Source organism: Drosophila virilis, unplaced genomic scaffold (genome assembly GCF_030788295.1).
Source record: "Drosophila virilis strain 15010-1051.87 unplaced genomic scaffold, Dvir_AGI_RSII-ME tig00001996, whole genome shotgun sequence".
NCBI classification, from domain to species: Eukaryota; Metazoa; Arthropoda; class Insecta; order Diptera; family Drosophilidae; genus Drosophila; species Drosophila virilis.
The window spans coordinates 1-22165 of NW_027212880.1; the positions used below are offsets into that span (position 1 = coordinate 1).

The window sequence follows — 22165 nt, forward strand, 5'->3', positions numbered from 1 at the left end:
CCGTGGGGAGGAAGGCAACATGAACATGGACATTGATGCCAACACCAGTAGTGATGGATATTCGGAGGTAATTATTTCGGATGATGAAGCAACAGAGCAGCAAATAGGCGGCAAGCAGGTAGCTAGTGAAGTTCAGGAAGCGCAACCGCAGTTAGGTCAAAGTATTAAAATTCCAACACTTTTTGTGCCCAATGTAAAAGAAATCCAGCCACTAATGGAGAAATTAAATAACGCACAGGGCGTCAATAAATTTACAACAAAATGTACCCAGGGTGACGGGATTAGAGTACAATGTAAAGATGTCAGCACATATAACGCCATATTGGGCTTATTAAATACAGAAAATATACCTATGCACACACCAGCCGAGAAGTGAGCGTGGCTACAGGGTTATATTAAAACATTTGCACAGTTCGACTCCATGCGACTGGTTGCGTACCCAATTGGGAGAATTGGGTTATGTTGTCAGATACGTTAACGTCATGAAGCATCGATTTAGTGGCAAGCCATTGAACATATTTGAAATAGAGATTGAGCCAAGAGTGGATGGTGGTCATACAAAAATATGTAAATTAAACGAATTAGGTAATCAGCATGTCGCTGTGGAAAGACAACATAAAAGTGCTGACCCAGTACAGTGTCATAGGTGTCAGGCATTTGGTCACAGCAAAAACTATTGCCGTCGGCCATTTGTCTGCCTTAAATGTGCCGGTGAGCACCCAACAACAATGTGTGCCAAGGATAGGGACACAATTGCTAAATGCGCCAACTGTGGAGAGGGGCACATTGCCAGTTACAAAGGATGCGCTGTATTCAAACATGCGCAAAGTTTAATAAACATAAATCGTATTCGTGGCCGGCAACAAAAAAAGCAGCAACAGCAGCAGCAACGAAATACAGTCAATATGCTCGTACAGCAGCAGCAGCAACAGCAACAACAACAACGGCAACAAGTAGTAAATCAGCAACAACAGCAATGCAACGATGATAACACACAGCGACAACGAAACGTACAACAGCAACGGCTGCCGAACAATATGCAAGTCAACGGTACGGTGCAACAAAAGCCTCCAAAGCAGCAGCAACGTCAGCCGGAGTCTCCAATACGGCAGCAGGCGTCTCAGCAGAGATCAAACCCGAATACAAATCCAAACACAAAAAGTATGACATACAGCCAAGTAGCCCGTGGTGTTGGTGGTGTTAAAATCCGTAATCCTGCATCAAGGCATCTTGAAAAGCTACAGGAGCAGCTTCGTATGGAGCAGCAGCAAAAACGGCAGCAACAACAACATCCGTGGCAGCAACAGGAACACTATCGCCAAATCCAGCAGCGCCATCAAGAGCAGCGCCATCCTCAGCAGCAGCAGCGCAACCAAAACCAGCAGCAGCGTATCCAAAACCAACAGCAGCGCTTCCCAAGTCAACAAACCCAACAACAACAACAACAGCCCACGCGAATTGTACAGGTGCCAACACACAACGAGCAATCACAACAACAGCAGCAACACCAAACTCCGCAGATTGATTGTCCGCTTATGAGAGCGTTGGAGCGGAACGCCAATATCGTCGAGGAGATGGGTAAAAAGATTGATAATTTACTAAATGTATTATTTAAATTTGTCGCCAATACGTTTAAAAATGCCCAACCATTACATATGCCCATGCCTATACAGAATAGTACCATTGTAGAAAATAGACCTATTGATAGCGATTGTCAAATGGCAGGCAGCCACACTATGTATGAAGCCAATGACACGAATAATAATGAATAATCTGAATAGTAGCCCTAATAATTTGAATACAACTTCTACCACTAATAGCAACTTAGATGCATATAGCGGCAATCAGGTAGGCAGACCCTTTAGGATTGCCTACTGGAATGCTGCAGGGGTGGGGAATAAGTTACTAGAATTAGAACTGTTTATCCAACGCCACAAAATTGATATAATGAATAATAGAGACTCGTATTAATACTAGCGCAAATACAATTAATTAGCTCGAATGCTTTGAAGATTAATGGGTACCTCACATACTTTGCTACCCATCCAGATAACTACCAAAAGTGGAGGTGTAGCAATCTTAGTTAAAAAATGATATTAAGCATATCGCTTTGCAGCCAATATCGGAAAATTTTTATGCAGTGTGCTCCAATTGCCTTGGATGAGTAGCGAGAGGAATAAAAATAGGAATAATAATTGCAGCTATATACTGCCCACCACAGCCTAAATGGTCTTCAGAGCAATTTAGCAGGCTATTCAAACACATAGACGATGGATGCAATGGCTCATCTGGCTTTATGCTATGTGGGGATTGGAACGCTAAGCATACCTGGTGGGGCAATATACGAGGATGCAAACGCGGGAAGGCGCTAATGGATAGCGTACACAAGAATAGGCGCTATAATATCCTAGCTACCGGCGGTGCCACTCACTATCCATATGACAGGCGGAAAATGCCGTCGGCAATTGACTTTGCCGTATATGGCGGACTACAAAATGCGCGACTAAGAACGTATACGACGACAGACTTAGATTCGGACCACTTGCCTGTTCATATTGAAATGGGCATAGAAGGGCTAAATGTTGCTAATATGATGAAAGGAAATCGTAAAATATTGCTGCCAGTGAATGCGAACATAAAAAAGTTCCAAGAGTACTTAAATCGACGCATATTGCTAAACATTGAGATAAGATCAGGCGCCGATATAGAGGACGCTGTTGACATCTTAAATAAGAATATATATGAGGCAGCAGCAGACTCAATACGAGAACAACGGCATGGGCAGGATAAACTGTACCGACGACGAATAGCCGGACAATATAGGCTTAATGGGGCACTTACGAGGGCTGATAAAGATGAAGCAGGTATAATAAAAGGCAATTAATGCTTTTTGCTTTGTCCGAATGCAAGAAAAAATGTATAGACAAGTACAAAAATCGGCTAAAGAAAGAGCTATGTCTGTCAAAAGTGAATACTATGAATGAGTTATTGAAGCAGATTGATGTTCAGGGATCGCTATAAAATGCAAAAATTATGGAGGCTAACAAATAATTTGAAAAGGCAGCCGCAACCAAATTGGCCGCTAAAGTTAGAGATAGCTAGTGGCAGTAGTTGTAGGAGAAACGGCAATATAACGTGGACACGAAGTAATGAGGAGAAGGCTGAAGCGTTTGCATGTCATTTGGAGAAACGCTTCACACCAAATCTGACAAATACACAGGTTGTGCGTAACCTGATTGCAGATGAGCTATTAGAGCTAAAGCGAAAAAAGCTGGAGCAATTCGAAGAGAATACAGATAATATGTCCCGTTCTGCATTTCGTCCGATAAGTGGTTAGCGAGACTTGCTAGAGATAGATATGCTAGAGTTAAATAAGTCTCCTGGCATGGACAATATTGACAATAGGGTTATTAAAATCGTTGCCTGAGAAGGCGGTTATATACTTAGTACTTATATTCAATTGTATATTGAGGTATGGGTTTTTTCCTAGGCAATGGAAATGTGCAGAGATCAGTATGATATTAAAGCCTGGTAAAAGTACAGGAGAGATATCGTCATATAGACCAATTAGTCTACTAGCAGGTTTCTCAAAATTGTTTGAGAAACTGCTGCTGAATAGGCTATTCGAATGCAAAGAGTTTGCAAATGCTATACCAAGCCACCAATTTGGGTTCAGAAAAGACCATGGTACCGAGCAGCAGCTGGCCCGTGTGACTCAATATATATTGAATGCTTACGAGAAGCGACAATATTGCTCGGCTGTATTTATTGATATCAGCGAAGCGTTTGACCGTGTATGGCACGCTGGGCTATTAGTAAAATTAATAAAATTGCTACCACTTGCACTGTACAACGTGCTGGAAAGCTACTTGGCTGAGCGAATATTTATTGTAAAATGCAACGACGGCATAAAGTCAAGGCCTGGAAAAGTGTGTGCAGGCGTACCCCAGGGCAGTGTGCTCGGGCCTATACTATATACAATATTTCTTCAGACATGCCACTACCTAGACTTGTAATGAAAGAATATGCATCGTTCGAACCCAATAAGATGCAGCTATCAACATATGCTGATGACACAATAGTTATGTGTGCATCCCAAATATATTGGAGGCAGTGAATCTAAATGAAAAATACTTAATACATTTGATGCGTTGGGCAGAGAAATGGTGCATAAAGATAAATAGTAGCAAAACAGCGCATGTAATGTTTAGCACGCGAGGCTGGATGCAACACTAGTAAGGCTGGTCCAATGATAAATGGACAAACGATCGAAAAATAACGGGCGGCACCGATACTTGGGCTTAGTATTGGATAGAAACTGACACTGAATATACACATAACTCAGCTTTGCATAAGGCTGCGTGGAGTACACAAAAAGCTGGACTGGTTGCTGGGAAAAATAGTAGGCTAGCTAGAAATTGCAAGGCTGTGGTATATAAGCAGCTGATCGCACCTATATGGCAATATGCGCTTCCTGTATGGGGAGCACTGGTATCAAATTCGCAAATAAAAAGGATAGAAACAATGCAGAATAAAATCTTGCGGGCATGCATGAATGCCAGTTGGTATAACAAGGAATCAGACGTTGAGGGATACGTATGGGATAAAAGCGTAGATGAAGTATATCAGTTGGCTAGCGATAGATTTGCGAAGTCACTAAGCTGTCATCCGAACATTGAAGCTCGGAAACTGATACTAGAGCCATTATACCAGTGCGGCTACTAAGGCCCAGGTACACGGAGCAATTGGATAGATGCATGGCGCCACTACGGCAGCAGCAGTTAACACAGCAGAGAGAGGTAGCTGAGGAGAGGTTGCCAACGCTGCTGCAGCTAGAATAAGATGAGCAAGAGGCTGAAAGGAGGGCCGCTATGCTTGCCGAGTGGGAACAGAGGCGAGCTATGGGGCCACCAAAACGCTTTGATGAATGCACAATAAACATGCTTCGTCGCAAACTTAAAGCGGGCACAATAACTCGCGAAAACTTAATGCTGCTAATCGACAACCAGCCACCACAGATACAATGGCTAATTCTACCTGAGCTGCAGCACGAACACCTGCAGCGGCAGCATCAGGAACTAATACGGACGGCAGAGCCGGCCCAGGGGCCATAATACAATCGGCTATAGATACCGATGAATTGCAACTATAGCGCAGCCTTTATATGTTGGAGCAGGCACTGGGACAGGAGATGGATGAAGCGCTCATTATTGCAGGAAATAATATTCATATTGAAATGCAGCAGCGGCTCGCAGACAATGAGTCAGTGCAGCTGAATACAAATGAGCTGCAAATGCAGCATGGCCAACGGCCTATGCGGCAGCAGCACTAACAATACAAATGCTACTAATACTAACAATGTAAACAATGATAATGATAGTGATTTTGATAATGATGAATTTGAATTGTTCTTGTCAACTTTACCTGCAGAAGAAGGCTGAATTGAATCCCTCGTTGGTACACTCAGTACAGCCTGGCCCGCTCTCCATGCGGCGGCAAAATAACTTATATCCCTCGCTGGTCTATATAGTACAGCCTGGCCCGCTCTCCCTGCGGCGGCAAAACGATCTACATCCCTCGTTGCAGCCTGAGACTGAGCCCGGCCCGCTTTCTCCGCGGTGGCATAACTATGTCCATCCAACGATGCAGCAGCAACTGCAGCCTGATTCGCTTCCTGAGCGGCGGCAAAACAATACAAATTCCGTGCAGTTGCCACTGGATTTGCCTGGGCTCATTGTGGAGCGCCTGGTTGACAGATGTCCAACGACGCAGCAGCTGATGGAGCCTGGCCCCCCTGAGAAGCTGGAAATGCAGCTGGTGCCTGTGCGGGGCAGCCTGGGCCATCACGGCCGCCATCGATGACCGAGCATGATTTGCAGCAACGACAATCGACGCCTGTAAAGCGAAAGGTTGAGAATTTAATGCTGCCTGCAAAACGTAGATGCACTTACCAAATGGCGTCAATTCGGAGGCGACTGCAAGGGCCGCTCCAAGATGAGCTGCTGCCTGACAAGCGGCAGTGGCAGCAGCAGCGTATCGGCCAGGAGGCACTGGCTGTGGCTGGGCCATATCCGATGTTTTTCACAGCAGCCATACCTGAAAAACGAAAAAAGGCAATTTAGACGGACTCCGCAATGTAGGAAAAAAGCACGTACCTGCCTCCCAGCACACGCGGAACTCGTGCGGGCGCCCCTGCAGACGGAGCTGCAATGGTCAATGGCCATGCTCCGGCCTCGAAGAAGTCCAAACTGGCCGACTGAGCGTGGCCCATATGGAATCCAAAATGCACACCATGTGCACGACACTTTTATATGCAGCGACTCCTGTCTGCATAGTGGTGTCCATAAGAAGCGGCAGCACAATCCAATAAGCCAGCGGAGGCGTCGTCGGATGCGGTCAAATGCCCATGCGAGGCTTATTGCGCATCAGCAAATGAATGCGTCGGCGCCTGTGTGGCGGCCTGTACATGGCTGGCGGCGCCTGGCGCATAGAAAAGCGCGACCTCTGAGCGCAATTATCAAATCTGATAGCAATTTCGACATAAATCTGTAAAAAGAAATATTTATAATTAGTTATATGTTAAGAAATTAATTTTTGCAAAAATGCGACTTACCTCTGTTAAAAAGTTTTCGATTTCCACGTTGCGACGGGGAAAAAAATGTATATGCAGAGCACATGTAGTCAAATCTAACTGTATATTGCGTAGCGTTGCCACCTATGCAGTGTTGCCACACTGACAGTTTTAAGTTGTTTAAAGCAATTTAGTATTATTAGGGAATTAGTACTTTTAGTCTTTTAGTATTTTAGTATAAGTATTTATTGTATTTAGTACGTAAGTTCAATACAGACACATTCTATGTGTCTAACAACATGTTTATAGAGTTAGGATACAATGTTGCCAAATAATGTTCTTATATGTTGCTAAAGTGAAAGTAATGGAAAAGAATAAAACAAGTCACGGAGGAATTTCATTCCACTGCTGACATATATTGTGCTCGGAAAAAAAAAAAGTGCTCGGAAAAAAAAAAAAAAAAAAAAAAACTTAAATTAACTTAAATAAATAAAAAAAAAACCGAAAGGCTTGATTGCGCTCGGACGCACTCATCTATTTAAAACAAAAAAAAAAAATAAATAAAATAAAATAAAATAAATAAATAAAAAGTCAATTAAACCAAAACCAAACCAAAAAGAAATTAAAATCAAATAAAGACATTGCGCTCGTACAGTGCAAGTGCAATTTATGTGGCACACAAACACACATACTCGGCATATAAAATATATATTGTGCGCATATAAAATGGAAATGCGCTATCGAATCAACTAGTAAATATGGAACACAATGCAAATAAAAGTGGAAAGCCCTCTGAGGAGTGGCTAAATAGAGATCCTGGGATTGTGCAGGTGCAATCTGAGGATATAAATCGTGTGCATAATGAGGCCAAACGTCTTGGTTATGTGCCGGCAAATATGGCAGCCGCTGGCGTCACTAATACAAGTGCAGGTGAAAATGTGAAGCGCACAACAGAGAGAAGTGAAATACAGGGTGATATTTCTGATGAGACTATCTTAACTTGCGAAAGTGCTACCTCAGCATTCTCTGAGACGGCGCTTTCTCATATGTTCTGTGATAGCGATGAGGACACTAACTGGACAAATGCTATAGTTGGAATTGAGAGAAGAGCGGTGGGAGCAGCAACAACAACTACAGGATCTACTTGCCAGCAAGTGCAACAACAGCAACAGACGCCAATTCTCGCGGCAGAAGTGCCGCTAAATGATCCGCCATTTCTGCCTGAGTCAACAGGGGCAGCAACTACAACAAGTACAAGAACAACCACTAGCGCAAATGTCATAGCTAACCTAGAAGGCAATGTTCCGCCATCTTTGCAAATGTCAACGCCTACGCTGACAATAGCAACCAATACCAACACAGGTGACGCGCAAAAATTGGCGCCAACGCTAAGTGAATGTGCAACAGGAACAACAAGTGGTCGCTTGCGTGATGCTGCTAAGGTGACAATGGCGGCAAAAATAAATGGCGCTAAGCGTAGAGTGACTATGCCAATGAAGCAGCAGCGTAAAGTAATGCGCGCTGCTAGCTCTCTTGGCCCTAATAATTTGCAAAATGCAATGCAATCTAACTTGCAGCCTATTGTTAGATTATACAATATTGCAAGACCAAAAAATAATTTAGCCAAAAATGCCATGCCCGGTGGGGAGGAAGGCAACATGAACATGGACATTGATGCCAACACCAGTAGTGATGGATATTCGGAGGTAATTATTTCGGATGATGAAGCAACAGAGCAGCAAATAGGCGGCAAGCAGGTAGCTAGTGAAGTTCAGGAAGCGCAACCGCAGTTAGGTCAAAGTATTAAAATTCCAACACTTTTTGTGCCCAATGTAAAGAAATTCAGCCACTAATGGAGAAATTAAATAACGCACAGGGCGTCAATAAATTTACAACAAAATGTACCCAGGGTGATGGGATTAGAGTACAATGTAAAGATTTCAGCACATATAACGCCATATTGGGCTTATTAAATACAGAAAATATACCTATGCACACACACCAGCCGAGAAGTGAGCGTGGCTACAGGGTTATATTAAAACATTTGCACAGTTCGACTCCATGCGACTGGTTGCGTACCCAATTGGGAGAATTGGGTTATGTTGTCAGATACGTTAACGTCATGAAGCATCGATTTAGTGGCAAGCCATTGAACATATTTGAAATAGAGATTGAGCCAAGAGTGGATGGTGGTCATACAAAAATATGTAAATTAAACGAATTAGGTAATCAGCATGTCGCTGTGGAAAGACAACATAAAAGTGCTGACCCAGTACAGTGTCATAGGTGTCAGGCATTTGGTCACAGCAAAAACTATTGCCGTCGGCCATTTGTCTGCCTTAAATGTGCCGGTGAGCACCCAACAACAATGTGTGCCAAGGATAGGGACACAATTGCTAAATGCGCCAACTGTGGAGAGGGGCACATTGCCAGTTACAAAGGATGCGCTGTATTCAAACATGCGCAAAGTTTAATAAACATAAATCGTATTCGTGGCCGGCAACAAAAAAAGCAGCAACAGCAGCAGCAACGAAATACAGTCAATATGCTCGTACAGCAACAGCAGCAACAGCAACAACAACAACGGCAACAAGTAGTAAATCAGCAACAACAGCAATGCAACGATGATAACATACAGCGACAACGAAACGTACAACAGCAACGGCTGCCGAACAATATGCAAGTCAACGGTACGGTGCAACAAAAGCCTCCAAAGCAGCAGCAACGTCAGCCGGAGTCTCCAATACGGCAGCAGGCGTCTCAGCAGATATCAAACCCGAATACAAATCCAAACACAAAAAGTAGGACATACAGCCAAGTAGCCCGTGGTGTTGGTGGTGTTAAAATCCGTAATCCTGCATCAAGGCATCTTGAAAAGCTACAGGAGCAGCTTCGTACGGAGCAGCAGCAAAAACGGCAGCAACAACAACATCCGTGGCAGCAACAGGAACACTATCGCCAAATCCAGCAGCGCCATCAAGAGCAGCGCCATCCTCAGCAGCAGCAGCGCAACCAAAACCAGCAGCAGCGTATCCAAAACCAACAGCAGCGCTTCCCAAGTCAACAAACCCAACAACAACAACAACAGCCCACGCGAATTGTACAGGTGCCAACACACAACGAGCAATCACAACAACAGCAGCAACACCAAACTCCGCAGATTGATTGTCCGCTTATGAGAGCGTTGGAGCGGAACGCCAATATCGTCGAGGAGATGGGTAAAAAGATTGATAATTTACTAAATGTATTATTTAAATTTGTCGCCAATACGTTTAAAAATGCCCAACCATTACATATGCCCATGCCTATACAGAATAGTACCATTGTAGAAAATAGACCTATTGATAGCGATTGTCAAATGGCAGGCAGCCACACTATGTATGAAGCCAATGACACGAATAATAATGAATAATCTGAATAGTAGCCCTAATAATTTGAATACAACTTCTACCACTAATAGCAACTTAGATGCATATAGCGGCAATCAGGTAGGCAGCCCCTTTAGGATTGCCTACTGGAATGCTGCAGGGGTGGGGAATAAGTTACTAGAATTAGAACTGTTTATCCAACGCCACAAAATTGATATAATGATGATAATAGAGACTCGTATTAATACTAGCGCAAATACAATTATTAGCTCGAATGTTTTGAAGATTAATGGGTACCTCACATACTTTGCTACCCATCCAGATAACTACAAAAGTGGAGGTGTAGCAATCTTAGTTAAAAATGATATTAAGCATATCGCTTTGCAGCCAATATCGGAAAATTTTATGCAGTGTGCTCCAATTGCCTTGATGAGTAGCGAGAGGAATAAAAATAGAATAATAATTGCAGCTATATACTGCCCACCACAGCCTAAATGGTCTTCAGAGCAATTTAGCAGGCTATTCAAACACATAGACGATGGATGCAATGGCTCATCTGGCTTTATGCTATGTGGGGATTGGAACGCTAAGCATACCTGGTGGGGCAATATACGAGGATGCAAACGCGGGAAGGCGCTAATGGATAGCGTACACAAGAATAGGCGCTATAATATCCTAGCTACCGGCGGTGCCACTCACTATCCATATGACAGGCGGAAAATGCCGTCGGCAATTGACTTTGCCGTATATGGCGGACTACAAAATGCGCGACTAAGAACGTATACGACGACAGACTTAGATTCGGACCACTTGCCTGTTCATATTGAAATGGGCATAGAAGGGCTAAATGTTGCTAATATGATGAAAGGAAATCGTAAAATATTGCTGCCAGTGAATGCGAACATAAAAAAGTTCCAAGAGTACTTAAATCGACGCATATTGCTAAACATTGAGATAAGATCAGGCGCCGATATAGAGGACGCTGTTGACATCCTAAATAAGAATATATATGAGGCAGCAGCAGACTCAATACGAGAACAACGGCATGGGCAGGATAAACTGTACCGACGAACGAATAGCGGACAATATAGGCTTAATGGGCACTTACGAGGACTGATAAAGATGAAGCAGGTATATAAAAGGCAATTAATGCTTTTGCGTTGTCCGAATGCAAGAAAAATGTATAGACAAGTACAAAATCGGCTAAAGAAAGAGCTATGTCTGTCAAAAGTGAATACTATGAATGAGTTATTGAAGCAGATTGATGTTCAGGATCGCTATAAAATGCAAAAATTATGGAGGCTAACAAATAATTTGAAAAGGCAGCCGCAACCAAATTGGCCGCTAAAGTTAGAGATAGCTAGTGGCAGTAGTTGTAGGAGAAACGGCAATATAACGTGGACACGAAGTAATGAGGAGAAGGCTGAAGCGTTTGCATGTCATTTGGAGAAACGCTTCACACCAAATCTGACAAATACACAGGTTGTGCGTAACCTGATTGCAGATGAGCTATTAGAGCTAAAGCGAAAAAAGCTGGAGCAATTCGAAGAGAATACAGATAATATGTCCGTTCTGCCATTTCGTCCGATAAGTGTTAGCGAGACTATGCTAGAGATAGATATGCTAGAGTTAAATAAGTCTCCTGGCATGGACAATATTGACAATAGGGTTATTAAATCGTTGCCTGAGAAGGCGGTTATATACTTAGTACTTATATTCAATTGTATATTGAGGTATGGGTTTTTTCCTAGGCAATGGAAATGTGCAGAGATCAGTATGATATTAAAGCCTGGTAAAAGTACAGGAGAGATATCGTCATATAGACCAATTAGTCTACTAGCAGGTTTCTCAAAATTGTTTGAGAAACTGCTGCTGAATAGGCTATTCGAATGCAAAGAGTTTGCAAATGCTATACCAAGCCACCAATTTGGGTTCAGAAAAGACCATGGTACCGAGCAGCAGCTGGCCCGTGTGACTCAATATATATTGAATGCTTACGAGAAGCGACAATATTGCTCGGCTGTATTTATTGATATCAGCGAAGCGTTTGACCGTGTATGGCACGCTGGGCTATTAGTAAAATTAATAAAATTGCTACCACTTGCACTGTACAACGTGCTGGAAAGCTACTTGGCTGAGCGAATATTTATTGTAAAATGCAACGACGGCATAAAGTCAAGGCCTGGAAAAGTGTGTGCAGGCGTACCCCAGGGCAGTGTGCTCGGGCCTATACTATATACAATATTTTCTTCAGACATGCCACTACCTAGACTTGTAATGAAAGAATATGCATCGTTCGAACCCAATAAGATGCAGCTATCAACATATGCTGATGACACAATAGTTATGTGTGCATCCCAAAATATATTGGAGGCAGTGAATCTAAATGAAAAATACTTAATACATTTGATGCGTTGGGCAGAGAAATGGTGCATAAAGATAAATAGTAGCAAAACAGCGCATGTAATGTTTAGCACGCGGAGGCTGGATGCAACACTAGTAAGGCTGTGTCCAATGATAAATGGACAAACGATCGAAAATAACGGGCGGCACCGATACTTGGGCTTAGTATTGGATAGAAAACTGACACTGAATATACACATAACTCAGCTTTGCATAAGGCTGCGTGGAGTACACAAAAAGCTGGACTGGTTGCTGGGAAAAAATAGTAGGCTAGCTAGAAATTGCAAGGCTGTGGTATATAAGCAGCTGATCGCACCTATATGGCAATATGCGCTTCCTGTATGGGGAGCACTGGTATCAAATTCGCAAATAAAAAGGATAGAAACAATGCAGAATAAAATCTTGCGGGCATGCATGAATGCCAGTTGGTATACAAGGAATCAGACGTTGAGGGATACGTATGGGATAAAAAGCGTAGATGAAGTATATCAGTTGGCTAGCGATAGATTTGCGAAGTCACTAAGCTGTCATCCGAACATTGAAGCTCGGAAACTGATACTAGAGCCATTTATACCAGTGCGGCTACTAAGGCCCAGGTACACGGAGCAATTGGATAGATGCATGGCGCCACTACGGCAGCAGCAGTTAACACAGCAGAGAGAGGTAGCTGAGGAGAGGTTGCCAACGCTGCTGCAGCTAGAAGAAGATGAGCAAGAGGCTGAAAGGAGGGCCGCTATGCTTGCCGAGTGGGAACAGAGGCGAGCTATGGGGCCACCAAAACGCTTTGATGAATGCACAATAAACATGCTTCGTCGCAAACTTAAAGCGGGCACAATAACTCGCGAAAACTTAATGCTGCTAATCGACAACCAGCCACCACAGATACAATGGCTAATTCTACCTGAGCTGCAGCACGAACACCTGCAGCGGCAGCATCAGGAACTAATACGGACGGCAGAGCCGGCCCCAGGGGCCATAATACAATCGGCTATAGATACCGATGAATTGCAACTAGAGCGCAGCCTTGATATGTTGGAGCAGGCACTGGGACAGGAGATGGATGAAGCGCTCATTATTGCAGGAAATAATATTCATATTGAAATGCAGCAGCGGCTCGCAGACAATGAGTCAGTGCAGCTGAATACAAATGAGCTGCAAATGCAGCATGGCCAACGGCTATGCGGCAGCAGCACTAACAATACAAATGCTACTAATACTAACAATGTAAACAATGATAATGATAGTGATTTTGATAATGATGAATTTGAATTGTTCTTGTCAACTTACCTGCAGAAGAAGGCTGAATTGAATCCCTCGTTGGTACACTCAGTACAGCCTGGCCCGCTCTCCATGCGGCGGCAAAATAACTTATATCCCTCGCTGGTCTATATAGTACAGCCTGGCCCGCTCTCCCTGCGGCGGCAAAACGATCTACATCCCTCGTTGCAGCCTGAGACTGAGCCCGGCCCGCTTTCTCCGCGGTGGCATAACTATGTCCATCCAACGATGCAGCAGCAACTGCAGCCTGATTCGCTTCCTGAGCGGCGGCAAAACAATACAAATTCCGTGCAGTTGCCACTGGATTTGCCTGGGCTCATTGTGGAGCGCCTGGTTGACAGATGTCCAACGACGCAGCAGCTGATGGAGCCTGGCCCCCCTGAGAAGCTGGAAATGCAGCTGGTGCCTGTGCGGGGGCAGCCTGGGCCATCACGGCCGCCATCGATGACCGAGCATGATTTGCAGCAACGACAATCGACGCCTGTAAAGCGAAAGGTTGAGAATTTAATGCTGCCTGCAAAACGTAGATGCACTTACCAAATGGCGTCAATTCGGAGGCGACTGCAAGGGCCGCTCCAAGATGAGCTGCTGCCTGACAAGCGGCAGTGGCAGCAGCAGCGTATCGGCCAGGAGGCACTGGCTGTGGCTGGGCCATATCCGATGTTTTTCACAGCAGCCATACCTGAAAAACGAAAAAGGCAATTTAGACGGACTCCGCAATGTAGGAAAAAAGCACGTACCTGCCTCCCAGCACACGCGGAACTCGTGCGGGCGCCCCTGCAGACGGAGCTGCAATGGTCAATGGCCATGCTCCGGCCTCGAAGAAGTCCAAACTGGCCGACTGAGCGTGGCCCATATGGAATCCAAAATGCACACCATGTGCACGACACTTTTATATGCAGCGACTCCTGTCTGCATAGTGGTGTCCATAAGAAGCGGCAGCACAATCCAATAAGCCAGCGGAGGCGTCGTCGGATGCGGTCAAATGCCCATGCGAGGCTTATTGCGCATCAGCAAATGAATGCGTCGGCGCCTGTGTGGCGGCCTGTACATGGCTGGCGGCGCCTGGCGCATAGAAAAGCGCGACCTCTGAGCGCAATTATCAAATCTGATAGCAATTTCGACATAAATCTGTAAAAAGAAATATTTATAATTAGTTATATGTTAAGAAATTAATTTTTGCAAAAATGCGACTTACCTCTGTTAAAAAGTTTTCGATTTCCACGTTGCGACGGGGAAAAAAATGTATATGCAGAGCACATGTAGTCAAATCTAACTGTATATTGCGTAGCGTTGCCACCTATGCAGTGTTGCCACACTGACAGTTTTAAGTTGTTAAAGCAATTTAGTATTATTAGGGAATTAGTACTTTTAGTCTTTTAGTATTTTAGTATAAGTATTTATTGTATTTAGTACGTAAGTTCAATACAGACACATTCTATGTGTCTAACAACATGTTTATAGAGTTAGGATACAATGTTGCCAAATAATGTTCTTATATGTTGCTAAAGTGAAAGTAATGGAAAAGAATAAAACAAGTCACGGAGGAATTTCATTCCACTGCTGACATATATTGTGCTCGGATGCACTCAACTTAAAAAGCGAAAGGTTGAGAATTTAATGCTGCCTGCAAAACGTAGATGCACTTACCAAATGGCGTCAATTCGGAGGCGACTGCAAGGGCCGCTCCAAGATGAGCTGCTGCCTGACAAGCGGCAGTGGCAGCAGCAGCGTATCGGCCAGGAGGCACTGGCTGTGGCTGGGCCATATCCGATGTTTTTCACAGCAGCCATACCTGAAAAACGAAAAAGGCAATTTAGACGGACTCCGCAATGTAGGAAAAAAGCACGTACCTGCCTCCCAGCACACGCGGAACTCGTGCGGGCGCCCCTGCAGACGGAGCTGCAATGGTCAATGGCCATGCTCCGGCCTCGAAGAAGTCCAAACTGGCCGACTGAGCGTGGCCCATATGGAATCCAAAATGCACACCATGTGCACGACACTTTTATATGCAGCGACTCCTGTCTGCATAGTGGTGTCCATAAGAAGCGGCAGCACAATCCAATAAGCCAGCGGAGGCGTCGTCGGATGCGGTCAAATGCCCATGCGAGGCTTATTGCGCATCAGCAAATGAATGCGTCGGCGCCTGTGTGGCGGCCTGTACATGGCTGGCGGCGCCTGGCGCATAGAAAAGCGCGACCTCTGAGCGCAATTATCAAATCTGATAGCAATTTCGACATAAATCTGTAAAAAGAAATATTTATAATTAGTTATATGTTAAGAAATTAATTTTTGCAAAAATGCGACTTACCTCTGTTAAAAAGTTTTCGATTTCCACGTTGCGACGGGGAAAAAAATGTATATGCAGAGCACATGTAGTCAAATCTAACTGTATATTGCGTAGCGTTGCCACCTATGCAGTGTTGCCACACTGACAGTTTTAAGTTGTTAAAGCAATTTAGTATTATTAGGGAATTAGTACTTTTAGTCTTTTAGTATTTTAGTATAAGTATTTATTGTATTTAGTACGTAAGTTCAATACAGACACATTCTATGTGTCTAACAACATGTTTATAGAGTTAGGATACAATGTTGCCAAATAATGTTCTTATATGTTGCTAAAGTGAAAGTAATGGAAAAGAATAAAACAAGTCACGGAGGAATTTCATTCCACTGCTGACATATATTGTGCTCGGAAAAAAAAAAAAAAAAAAAATGCCTCTAATGTTCACCGGCACACCCATCAAATGCGCAATGAGCGCGGATTTAGAATCATTATTCGCCATTTACACCACACAACTCCATGCGACTGGGTACGCATGGAGTTGCGAAGATTGGGGCATGAGGTTAGGTATGTGGGCGTGATAAAACAACGCTTCACTGCCAAACCGATCAATACGTTCGAAATTGAGCTAGTGAAAAATGAGAACAACACTAAGATACTGGAATTGAAACAACTTGGCAGCCAGGAAATCAAAGTGGAGAGGCAGCGGAAGCGCACTGATCCTGTTCAGTGCCACCGTTGCCAGGCATACGGGCATAGTAAAAACTATTGCCGACGACCATTTGTATGCCTTAAATGCGGGCAAGGACACCCGACCACGACATGCTCCAAGACAAGAGGCGAGCCTTCAAAGTGCGCCAATTGTCAGGGCCAGCATGTAGCCAATTATAAAGGCTGCAAAGCTTTTAAAGATGAGCGAGCTAGGCTATCAGCAAACCGGGCACGAGTCATGCCCATCCAGCACGAGCACAAGCAGCCATCAGTCAATAAGCGTCAACATGGAACGCAAAACGTGGTGTCCAATCAGGACCGACAACAACATCAGCAGCAGAAGAACCAGAAGATGCAAAGAAACGTTGCCAACTCGACGATGACTTATAGTCAGGTGACCAGCGGGCGAGTCAATACAGGTCGGATGCATAATCCGGCCATGCAACACCTACTCAAGTTTCAGAAGAAGCTTCAGATGGAACAAGAGGAAGAGCGCCAGAAAAATCAATCAGGAGCAGCGAATGCTTCAAACACAACAGGCGCTAGTCATCATCAGCAGCAGCAGCAGCAAAAGCAACAGAAAAACAAGCAACGGCAACAAAAAGAAAGCCAAGAGCCGGTCAATAATGCAGCCATTGATGCTTTAAATAGCAACATGGCTGCTATTATGCAAATGACCACGAAATTGGACCAAGTAGTTGCACTACTTTTGAAAATAGTGGCCAAAAATAATATTAATGCATATCCTGCAACCAAATTGCACGGAACAGCCACTAGGATGCTAGCTAGTCTAACGGCTAGTAGCTCCTCAGACGCCAATGATACTCGAAATGAGTAATACAAGAGACACTATGATAAACGGCCAGCGAGTGAGGGAGTACACAAAAAACTCTCGGAACAAACAAACAGTCACTAATTTAGAAACAGGCAGAGCCGCAACCTATCCCTTAAAACAAGGTAATCGGCTACCTGCGTTTAACTTTGCAAACATCGGCAATTATGCCAATGATCAACAACTGGCTATCGGCCAGCCCACTAATAAGGCGAATATTAAAAAACGCTATCAAGAATATACAGAATCTATCGACGAAATAAACAATCATATATATAATGATATGCAAGCTGCCTTGGAGTTTGAATTTAATTTCAACTCTGAGGATGCAATCGAATTTTTAAATGAATTATTTACTCATAATCAACATGATACTCCCCCACGCAGCCGTAGCCAAAAAGGCAAATCATATGTCAAACAATATAGAGGGCACACGCTGCTACGCGCACCTATAGCGCGTAGTAAAAATAAATATAGCGTGCCCAAAACTAATTGGCAGTCTACTCAGGTGTCCAACTTAGAATGGACACCAAAAGACAACAAAGTTCAACTACCAACTACTCAACAGACACTCATGCACAATGTGCAACAAAATCAACTGACTGATGACCTAGAAATTGACAATCTGCAGCCAGCTGACCCACTAGTCGAACATATCTTCAACGTCTTGGAGAAAAAACTTGTACGGGACGTAGATAATACGGACCCGCACGAAAAACTTATGCTTGAGAACCTGTTGCAGGGTATGATGCAACTAGGTAATAATTACGAAGCCAAGCAACCACTAACTGACAGCGAGCACTGTCGGACAGAACAATACAAACTGACAAATTCGGACTCGACCACGGACATAAACTCTAATTCAAATCTGAATACATTCCAGACTTCACTTACCCAATATTGGCCTATCCAGCGGCCTGAAGGGCATCCACAGCACCAGCAACTCCATTCGGCGAAGCAGCAGCCGACGGCATCCACCACGCCCTTATTTGGGCACCAGCAGCAGCCGCAAAATCCGCAGCCTCTCCTATGGGAGCAGCAGAACCAGCAGCGAAGGTCAATAGGAGCCTCCAGTGCCGCCTATGGTCACCAGCAGCAGCCGCAAAATCCGCAGCCTCTCCTATGGGAGCAGCAAGAACAGCAGCGATGGTCAATTGGAGCCTCCAGTGCCGCCTATGGTCACCAGCAGCAGCCGCAAAATCCGCAGCCTCTCCTATGGGAGCAGCAAGAACAGCAGCGATGGTCAATTGGAGCCTCCAGTGCCGCCTATGGTCACCAGCAGCAGCCGCAAAATCCTCAGTCCGTGCTATGGGGACAGCCGAGCATGCAGCAACAGCCGACGGCATCCACCACGCCCTCCTCTGGGCACCAGCAGCAGCCGCAAAATCTGCAGCCTCGTCTATGGGGGCAGCAAGCACAGCAGCGGTGGTCTATAGGAGCCTCCAATGCCTCCTATGGATACCAGCAGCAGCCGCAAAATCCTCAGTCCGTGCTATGGGGACAGCCGAGCATGCAGCAACAGCCGACGGCATCCACCACGCCCTCATTTGGGCACCAGCAGCAGCCGCTAAATCCGCAGCCTCTCCTATGGGGGCAGCAGAACCAGCAGCGCTGGTCAATAGGAGCCTCCAGTGCCGCCTATGGTCACCAGCAGCAGCTGCATAATCCGCAGCCTCGTCTATGGGGGCAGCAGAACCAGCAGCAAAGGTCAATACGAGCCTCCAGTGCCGCCTATGGACACCAGGAGCAGCCGCAAAATCCTCGGTCCGTCCTATGGGGACAGCTGAGCACGCAGCAACAGCCGACGGCATCCACCACGCCCTCATTTGGGCACCAGCAGCAGCCGCAAAATCTGCAGCCTCGTCTATGGGGGCAGCAAGCACAGCAGCGATGGTCAATAGGAGCCTCCAATGCCTCCTATGGTCACCAGCAACGCCCGCCAAATCTGCAGCCGAACGTGCAACAGCAGCCGACGGCAGCCGCCACGCCCACCTTCGGGCTCAAGCACGAGGCTCAAAATGCACAATCTGTACCTGAGTACAGGCAGACACAACAGCATCAGTCGACGGCGTCTTCACTGGACTCCCTTGGCACTAAAAAGCAGCCCCTTATTGATCATCCAGTCCTTAAGGGGCAGCAGCTTCTCCAGCAATGGGACATTGTGGTCAAAACGGCCTCCCTTGGCCAGACGCAGCGACTCCAAATTGAGCAGAATGCCCAGCCGGGCATGCATCTGCACAACACGCACCGCACGACGGTGGTCACTACGGCAAATAAATGCCACCAAATCCAGCTGAAAATGGCACAAACTGCCAAATTGGAGCGGCGACGAAGATGCAGGCGTAGGATGACTACCCAGACGCCATCTATCCAGCCCAGCAGACGCCGTACCTGCAATAAAAACAGAAAAGTTAAAAAATGCAAATTCCAAAAAATGCCATGCATCCACTTACCTGCACAAATGGACCAGCGAATGCGTCAGCGGCCTGCTCAGCACACACGGAAGCCGGCGAAACGTCATCCACTCGACGCCGAGTGGCCAGACACAGCGCCACCCGTACGTGCAAAAATGATGCAGCGCAGGCTGCATATCACTCCGCCCTCGGGCAAAAACAGGCGCGATAACACGGCGATCCGCTATCCATGCATCCTGGGTGTGTGGATGGTGTTGCTCATTGCCAGTCATCCGCTCCAGCAGCTGAAGTTATGCCCTTCCAAAGCGATGCAACTTCCAACAGAGGTAGCGGCAGCCATCACGCAATGCAAATTGCAAATTTATGCGACAATAAGCCGGCCAGGTACCAGGTGGAGGCCAATTGTCCACCGCAAGGCCAGAGGCAGACGGCCAGCGCATCGTAAGGCGGTGCGATATAAAATAAATTAATTAATTAGATTATTTAGCCATAAAATTGTTAAAATTTAAATTTTTGTCCACTCACATGTACTTAGCGTGCCCAATTGATACTTATGTTATTCTTGCCATTCACACGACAGCATTGCCAACTGATCGTGCATAAATTTCCCCCAGCGAACTGACCTACGACAATAATGTTAATCGAACAGAGTCTGTTATGTTATGTTATGTTTAAATGTAGGTCAGTCGAGATTAAATGTTAAATGTATCTCCCCCGTCATGTCCCTCTCCACCTTGCAAACTGGAGATCGTTGCATAGTTTTAAGTGCTCCCATAAATGTTCTAAAATTTCTGTTTGCAAAACTATATGTAGAAATGAGCAACAATAAAAATCTCTCTGTGGCGGTCGTGGCGAGCGGACGTGTTTGCGGACAGCGCCCGGTCGGCCAACCAGACGAACAACTAAAAGCTATGCCACCGGCCCAACAAGAAGCCGTGCCGATAACGAGTATTTTTATATTTCCAGCGAACTCTGCAGCAGCCAACCGCAGCGCAATGGGCATTTCTCCAACGACGAGCACCCACACAAACACAACAACAGCACAGGCAACCAATACGGCGTCGGCTATCAGCTTGTCTGTGAGGCACACAATTGACGGCATACCAGATGTGCAAAATGGCGAAGGATTTACTGATCTCGTTATCATGGTTACGTTTAGGTGCATTCAGCGCTCAAATCAGACAACTCGACCAGAGCAGCTTCCACGTCAATGGCGTCTGATCGAACGGCAACTGCAACAAAGATTGAGAATCAGAAGATATGCTGCAAGAAGCTATTATCTGATGCATACTACCAGACGACAGCGGCTAGCACGTTTGCAGCAATTCAGACTCCAATATCCAGCACAGTGGCGATCAATCTGGCGACGGCTGCTCCTGCGAACTTTGGACTCGAATTTGTGGTACCTAGATCAGCGCTGGTCAACATGGCGACTCCAGTTAATCAGGCTGCAAAATATATTCCGCTGGTTGACCAACAGACGACATGGTGGTAGCAGCCGCTACTTATCTGACCGGTAACAACGGCTGAGATGCAAGGATTGCATGTTTATAATCCACTAATTCAAACAAAGATCAACTACTCACACTTCGAAGCAGTCGTTATGATCAAATTGGCTATATCGTTTAGCGCCTTCTGAAGAGTGCAAATATGCACATCGTCCACCTTCTCCAACAAATGCAGCACGAAGGAAACCTGAAAAGAAGACCATGCAGCATAAATATAAGATTATTAAAATTAAATTCAAATTTAACTTACCTTTGAAAGACACAATAGCTAAAAGCTGTGCCTGTTAACAGCGGAAAACTTGTTTACCTTTTTAATGTTAAATTGTCCTAGTGATGGGACTTGCTAATATGTGCCTGTAAATAACATAATGTTAAATTGTAAGTTAACAGAAATGTTAAAATGTAGGCGCTAAAAAATTCAATTAAAATATGTCAAATATTAATGTTGAATAAAGAATACCAACACTAGCTGCACCCCCCCTCCTGCTATGCAGGTGCGGATTGGTGCAATTTGAATGTTGGTCTAGTGCGTGTGTCAACGAGCATACGGAAAGTCAAAAAACATGCTATTCCAAAGCATCAATTTGGCTTTCGCAGCGAACACGGAGCAGACCAGCAGATTGGCCGAGTCACGCAATTTATACTCGAAGCATATGAAAGGAACCAGTACTGTGCTGCTACATATATGGATATCCAAGAGGCCTTTGATCGAGTATGGCATGATGGGCTACGATATAAGCTACGGATGATTCTGCCGTATGCTACATACAATGTAGTTAGCCACTACCTCGCCGAG

The 22165-nt window shown here is 45.1% G+C and overlaps 3 protein-coding genes across 3 annotated transcripts; all 3 read left to right on the forward strand.

Annotated features, from left to right (window-relative positions):
* Nucleotides 1-905: 905 nt before the first annotated feature.
* Nucleotides 906-1678, forward strand: LOC138911685 (nuclear transcription factor Y subunit beta-like). The gene is made up of 2 exons (XM_070211072.1): nucleotides 906-1578; nucleotides 1674-1678. Exons 1-2 carry the CDS (start codon nucleotides 906-908, stop codon nucleotides 1676-1678), a joined length of 678 nt encoding a protein of 225 aa, XP_070067173.1.
* Nucleotides 1679-9116: 7438 nt separating this feature from the next.
* On the forward strand, nucleotides 9117-13984 carry LOC116650137 (transcription factor SPT20 homolog). The gene is made up of 3 exons (XM_070211073.1): nucleotides 9117-9789; nucleotides 12887-13662; nucleotides 13736-13984. Exons 1-3 carry the CDS (start codon nucleotides 9117-9119, stop codon nucleotides 13982-13984), a joined length of 1698 nt encoding a protein of 565 aa, XP_070067174.1.
* A 2869-nt stretch (nucleotides 13985-16853) lies between these two features.
* Nucleotides 16854-22118, forward strand: LOC138911686 (adenylate cyclase, terminal-differentiation specific-like). The gene is made up of 3 exons (XM_070211074.1): nucleotides 16854-17309; nucleotides 18673-19789; nucleotides 21967-22118. The coding sequence occupies exons 1-3, from the start codon at nucleotides 16854-16856 to the stop codon at nucleotides 22116-22118; spliced, it is 1725 nt and encodes a 574-aa protein (XP_070067175.1).
* The last annotated feature ends 47 nt before the right edge of the window (nucleotides 22119-22165 follow it).